General features: G+C 45.4%; 1 protein-coding gene across 3 annotated transcripts in view; it reads left to right on the forward strand.

Moving 5' to 3' along the window:
- The first annotated feature begins 4,227 nt into the window (after nucleotides 1-4,227).
- The window catches only part of LAS1L (LAS1 like, ribosome biogenesis factor), a 20,246-nt gene continuing 17,455 nt past the window's right edge, over nucleotides 4,228-7,018 (forward strand). The window contains exons 1-3 of one of the 3 annotated variants that reach the window (XM_025050976.1): nucleotides 4,228-4,375; nucleotides 5,334-5,459; nucleotides 6,465-6,534. In XM_025050976.1, coding sequence (XP_024906744.1) covers nucleotides 5,395-5,459; nucleotides 6,465-6,534 — 135 coding nt within the window. In that variant the 5' untranslated portion in view covers nucleotides 4,228-4,375; nucleotides 5,334-5,394. Of the gene's footprint in view, nucleotides 4,607-5,333; nucleotides 5,460-6,464; nucleotides 6,535-7,018 lie in introns of all 3 variants that reach the window. The other 2 variants (XM_006917821.3, XM_015593983.2) reach the window with 2 other exon arrangements.

Below are 7,018 nucleotides of genomic sequence, written 5' to 3' on the forward strand. Positions count from 1 at the left end.
AGAGTGGGGCATTTTCTCAACTGTGGTTGCTTTTTTGGAGCCCAGGGCTCAGATAAAGTTCAATGTTGTCAAGCGTTTAGTTTAGGGCCTAGCCCCAGGTAGTCATTCAACAAGGCTTTCTTTTCCTCCCTTCTTCTAATGTACAGTATGATGTGGGAGTTCAGAAAAGAACCTGAAAGATTTACTCTGCTTGGGAGAAATGGATTTGACAAAAGATCCCGAATATTAAAGAATGGATAGTGGTTTGCCAAAAAGAAGAAGAAAGAAAAGCATTCTAAATATCTCTAATATAATATACAAAGACATAGAGGCTCATAAGAGGTTTGTGTACTCAGAGATTAGCTGTAACTTCAATGTGGTGCAGGGAGTAAACAGACATGAGGTAGATTTGAGTCAAATTGTAAAAATCCTTGAAAAGTCATTTAATACCATTTCAGGAAAACAGTCCAGGAATTTATGATTCTAATAAGATGAGGTTCTAGTTTATGAAACTCTTTCTCTGTTGTGTAAGGCATGAAGGCAGGGAGAACAGTTAGGCACGTAGTTTATGGTCCAGAGAGGACGAAGGCCTGAACTAGAGCAGCGGCCATGAGGATGTCGATAAGACTGATTAAAAAGATAAGTACAATTTACTGGACATATTATGTAATTGTGAGGATGGGAAGCATGAGGCGAAGGAGGGAGTGGGATAGTGAAAGATGATAATGTTAATAACTATATAGGCTAATATTTCAAGTGCTTACAATGTGTCATGCATGGTTCTAAGAGCTCTATAATTATCTCTTTTAATCCATACAATAGTCCTATAAGTACTTTTTTTTCTCTATTTTCAGTTGAAGAAAATAAAGCATGGAGAAAAATAGCTTGCTCTTATTTTCACACATAGTAAGTAGTAATGCCAAAGTCCAAGCCCATGCTGTCAGAATTCAGAGACTGAAGTTTGGATAGTGTTGCCATTTAGTGAGATAGAAGGGTATAGAAGGGATGTCAGATTTATGGGGAAAGTATTTTAGTTTTGGACAGGTCAATATTGAGTGCAGGAGGCAGTTGATTAAATGGATTTGGATCTCCAGAGAGAGATTAGAACCAGAGTTGGAGACTTGAAGGGCATCAATATATAGGTATGTACTCAGTAGGGGTCTCAAAACTGCCTTAGGTGAATGAGATGCACAAAAGTAGGGCTGGAGAGTTAGAGGGAGGGGAATAGTGAAATAAACAAGGGGAAGCAGTAGCTCGAAGACACGTTTGATCAACTTCAAGATTTCATAGGCAATACCTTAGACCTGGAGAATGTTTATTTAATCTAAACCCACTGGATTCTTGAGTGGGTGCCAGGATGAATTTCATACTGCCTATGGTAGGCTGAAGAAATCACACCCCCACTACCAAAAGACATCTACATCATAATTCCTGGAACCTGTGAATTCTACTTTATATGGTAAAATAAATAAAAGTAAACAATGCTACTTTATTAGGTAAAGTAAATTAAATATAAATTTAATTGCAAATATAATTAAAAATCTTGAAATGGGGAGATTATCCTGGATTATCCAGTTGGGACCTGTATGCAATCACAAGTAGTAGCCTGTATGCAATCACAAGTAGTAGACAGAGGGTGAGAGAGAACTTACATACAGAGAGGAAAGATGAAGTAAAGACAGATCAGAGAGACATTTGAAGATGCTAGCCTTTGGAGTGATGTGGCTGCAAGATAAAGAATGCCAGTAGCTACCAGAAGCTGGAAAAGACAAGAAATGGATTCTCCCCTAGAGCAGCCAGAGGGACTATAGTCCTACCAACACCTTGAATTCAGCCAAATAATATTGATTTTGGACTTCTGACTTCCAAAACTGTAAGATAATAAATTTCTGTTGTAAAAGCCACCAAATTTGAAAAAAAAATGGCATAAATGATAGTAGCTTTGTTCATTCCTCTTGCAATCAAATCAAAGTTGTGACAGAAACACAGAGCAAACAACAAGCAAAGTCACCTGGGATCCAGATGAACAGAAGCACTACAACTGGAGAGAGAAATAACTAATCAACCTGTAATGGTAGAAGGTAGGAGGGAGTGAAGACATGAGGCTGCCAGGTCAGGAGGGGCTGAGTGGGACAGAGGTTACGGCAGCAGCAGCCAGCAGCTGAGGATGCCTTTTAAAGGTGCCGTGTCCACAACCGAACTTCCGTGGTCACCAACTCGCTTACTCTGAGCACCAGTGCCGGGTAGGTTGCTGTGGGCAGTGGGGTGAGGGGAAACCAAGGACTTACAGGAGGACACTGAGTTGTCAGAGTGAGGGCCAAGGGCGAGGCTTTCCTGCGCAGAAGGGCCGGTGGTATCTATTGTTTCTCTGTTGAGCCTTTCCCCCTACCAGCGTGCCAGACACAGCGCCGCCATAGCTGTGACGTCATCACTGGATAACAGAGGTCGCTCTGCCCAGAGGATTCCCTGAAACTCCACCTCCTCCAACTTGCGGCCCCACCCAGGCTACTTCCAGTTGTGTCTTAGGTGAATTCTGTGAAACTTGCTGAACAGCGCCAAGACTCACACTGGTGGCGGTTGGCCTCGGTTTCTGGTGTGGTTTCTTGAGGCAACTATAAGCACAGCATCTGTGGATTGCTTGCTGAATCTTAACAGGTGGCCCTGGAGGGGTACGGGCTAGGGCTAAACTTGGCCTGCAGCTGGACTCCTCTCAGAACTGTGCCACTGGACACCTACTACACAAAGCCACGCTAATTAGACCGGGAGACTTAGGATCTTTGCTTAGTACATAGAAACAGACACAGAAAGGTAGCCAAAATGGGAAGACAAAGAATCAGAAACCATATGAGAGAACAGAACAGAGATCCAGGAATAATGGGGTCTAATGTAATCTAACAGATGCAGAGTTCAAAACACTGGTTATAAAGGTGCTCAATGAACTTAGGGGAAGAGTAGATGAACTCAGTGAGAACTTTAGCAAAGAGATTAAAAAAAACATAAAAATGGAAATGGAAATGATAAAAGGGAACCAATAGAAATGAAGAACACATTATCTGAGATGAAGAGTATATTAGAAGGAATTAACACACTTTATCCAGTAATCCTTAATTCTCAATAGGTCTCAGGCCTCATTTGCCACATATTAGACACAGTACTTTAGTTATGTGCTTTGGTCAAGTGTTTTTGGAACACATCGAATAGGGAGACCTTCAGCTTCATGGAGAAGGGAAAGGATAGAGGTCTTTACCTGGAAATCACTGTCCATAATTAGCTTATAAACCCCCAAAATGTTAATGAGAGTCCTGCAGACATGACAGCTTCTCTGACTGGACTGGATCTTGAGGGTTCATATGAGCCATCTCCCTGTCTTTGCCTGCACAGAGCCAAGATCCTGAAGGTGAAAGGGCATCTGGTTTCTGGCAGACACTTGGCTTACTGGGTGGCATGACTACTCAGGGCAGAGTAACCGCCATTCAAGAACCACCGGCAGACTGCATGTTAGGAGAATCTGGTTGGAGAAAGCAACATATATGGAGAATGGATTGGAATTTGTTGCCCTAAAGTGAAAAAGAGCCTACTCACAGCAATGCTGTTAAGATTGCTAGCAACAGTTCTCTCTCCAGTGTTAGTTCGGAAAACAACTTCTGTGAGGATTGGGACAGTCTTGAACACATTTTAGGCAACCTATAGAATCACAAGAGCTTCATAAAATTGCTTTCCCCTCAGAACTCCAGAATTCCAAGGAATTATTCAGGAAAACTATACCTTTGTGGATGTTGAAACCAACATAGCAGTGGAATGCTGGCTGAGTAAACTACAATTTTCAGCTATGGAAGAGAACCTAGAGATCACACATTTTAAGCCCTTCACTGTACAGATATGAAAACCCAGCAGATTTTTCGACCCAACTTTAGATATTAGATATTTGCTCTGTAGTCTTGCTTCAGTGTCCATAATGTTTTACTGGGTCAGGTGCTGGCTGATTCGTGGCAATGAAAACATAAGCGCATTTCCAGTACACATGACAATCACAATTCCTCCCATGTCCGCCAGGGGGCACAAACTAAAATTCCTCCTGCTGTCCAGACACAGCCCCGGGTGGCAGGGGAAACCAGGAAATTAGTGGAACCTTGAGCCTGAACGCTTGCAGCTGGTACGTTTGCTTTCAGAAAAGAACACTTCCGGCCGGCGAGGCTGTAACCCCAACTTGTGGTTTGGTCGTCCCCTAGCTATCACATTCTGATTTGCCACGCTAATGCCGGGAGGCGGACTTGCGTCGGGGTCACGCTCTCCCATTGGCTGCTGGCGCGGCGGCGGTTTGGAGTGAGGCTTGCACGTTGACTGAAAGCTGTGTGGAGTGGCGCGACACAAGGCTTGGCGTCTAGCCCAGTTTCTGGTGGGAAAACGGGGCCGGGTCAGGTCTGGGTCCCCGGGGTATGGATCGCGTGTGTAGTGCGTGGTGCGGGAAGTGTGTCAAAGAGAAAGGGTTGTCGCCACTCTGGGCCCAGCGCATCGTGGTCGCCTGGCTCAGTAGGGCCGAGTGGGATCAGGTGACGGTATATCTATTCTGTGACGACCATAAATTGCAGCGGTATGCGCTGAATCGCATCACGGTGTGGAGGAGCAGGTAAGGCAACAGGCTCCGCCCTCCTGCCTGGATGGCATCTCACCTCTTCCTTTGTGGAATTCCTATAAGGCCTTATTCTCCAGTCTTCCCCAGAATTACCCCTTGGTACCCCTATGAGTGGTTTGGGCGTTGCCTCTCTCTCAAATGCCTGGGGGCAAGTCGCAGCCAAGCTCTTGTACTAATCCCGTTTGCAGAAAGGGGGTGTGTCTCAGCAAGCATCTTGTCAAATCTGAGTTTATACCCTTATCCTCATCTTGGGGAAGGTGCTGGAAGGACCACTGTGGCTGAGCCAGGGCTTGAGGAGTAGGTTAGTACCCCAGGGTGGAATTCTGATTTGAATTAGGGAGATTTGGGGTGACTTGCCTGCAAAACCATGTTTGAATGGGGCACTGCAGTACAGTTGGTAAGATCGACTTGGGAGCAGACAAGGGATAAGGGTCTTCTCTAACAAAATGAGTTGAGGATTTCACGGTGAAAGAAAGGGGCATGTCCACACTGCGTTGCTGGTCGATTGTGTTAGATGTCTCGTGTGTAACCTAGCCAGCCACTCATACCCATTGGATTCCAAGAATATCACCCTTCCTCTTCCTACCTTCTTGATTTGTGGCTGTTCCTGTACTGTTGAGCCAGTATATCTTTGGAATAACCTAAAGCAACCTAGGTTCTGAGGTGGAGGGTGGACTAGTGTAAGGGACCTTTATGATGGTGCTGGACTGTGGCCCTTTAGGTTAGGCAACGAACTCCCCCTGGCAGTGGCTTCTACTGCTGACCTGGTACGCTGTAAGCTCATGGATGCAACTGGTGGCTTGGGCACTGATGAACTCAGACTGCTCTATGGCATGGCGTTGGTCAGGTAAGACCTACATGGGTAGGGTGGAGGGTGGTTTGGGGGATAGGGAAGGGGAGGGGGTAGCATATGATAATTGAATCTTGGCTTCAGGTGTTACCTGAAGCAAAAATGACTGTATTTCCTGCTTATGGGTTACCCTGCGATTGCTTGACTTGACAGCTTTTGTTACTGCCTGTCAACACACATTCCTCTTTTTCTTTTCCTGAGAGCCTTTTGTCTTCCATTTTTCTCCCCTTCTCTTTCTTGGAATGTGGGGTGGGGGTGGTTCAGACCAAGTCATCTCTGTGGGACTCTTCCAACTTTGACAGTTTAGTTTTTTTTCTTCCCGTTTAACTCTTTCACGCAGAGGAACTTTCCTGAACGGTTCAATGTCCCTGGCCATGATTTAATGTGGATTTTCCAACTTTACCCCATACCACCCTTTCCTCTTTTCTCCATGGACACTGAAAGGTTACTGAGTTATGGAAGTGGAGACATGGGCTGGGAATTCCTGACTTAAAGGGACTCAGAGTGGTTCTAGCTCTCTCAAGTACATTGGGAAAAAAGCTGCTACTGAGTTTTCTCATCTGTCAAAGTCTTTGCTCATCTCATCCTATACCCTTTGTCTGTTGGGAGGTCCTCCCTAGCTGTTCTTACCTTCTCCGTTGTTTAGCTGTGCTCCCCATATCATTCAACATAGTATTATGTTTTAGCATTTATAACAGTATGTTCTAGCATAATATGCTATATTGTGTTATAACTATCCTAGACTGAATTCTTCAAGGTCAGAGCAGTGTCTTATTCATCTGTATGGATGGCTTCAGAACAGGGCAGACTCTCAGTAAATGTTGGACTGGATGAAACCATTCGTGCTCTGGCTGACACTAACCATAAGAACAGGAGAGAATAGTCAGTGGAGAGGTTGTGGAAATGTAAGGTGTCAGTAACTCAGCAAGGTGTTTTGAAGCCCCACTGATTTGAATAAAAGAGTTACTTGGGCTGTGCCACTTATTTTTCCCCCAACCCTAGGTTTGTGAATCTTATCTCGGAGAGGAAGACAAAGTCTGTCAGGCTTCCCCTCAAGTTCCTGGCTCAGGAGGTGCGTATGATAAAGTGGTCTTGTTCAATTCTCTCTCCCCAGGAGGGCTCACTAAATGGGGCATGTGATGATGTGGACACATAGTCACACTAGCTTATCCCACCACTACCAGCCAAGCCCAGCAAGAACCCCAGAGCCTCAGCCTCCAGCTTGAAAGAAGCAGATTTGCTCCCTTGCTCATGGCTGCTATCTTCAGTGGGCTTGGCCTGCCCAGTTTGCTGGGAGTGGCTCAGTGAAGCTGAGGTGCTCAAATGAAATGCATTACTGGGTGGGGACACTAAAGAGGTGGCAGTTACAGTGCCTGCCCTCTAGGAGCTGACAGTCTGAGGGAGGAGACAAGCTCAGCCAAGCAGCATGAAAATGCCAGGTATTCCTGCCTTGAGTGAGTAGTATGTGAGGTGTGTAGAGTCTAGGAGGGCAGGCTGGTTCTCAGTAGTCAAGAAACACTTCCTGGGAGGGGTTTGGGACAGGAGGACAGAGGGAG

The sequence above is a fragment of the Pteropus alecto genome, unplaced genomic scaffold (assembly GCF_000325575.1).
Source record: "Pteropus alecto unplaced genomic scaffold, ASM32557v1 scaffold147, whole genome shotgun sequence".
NCBI classification, from domain to species: Eukaryota; Metazoa; Chordata; class Mammalia; order Chiroptera; family Pteropodidae; genus Pteropus; species Pteropus alecto.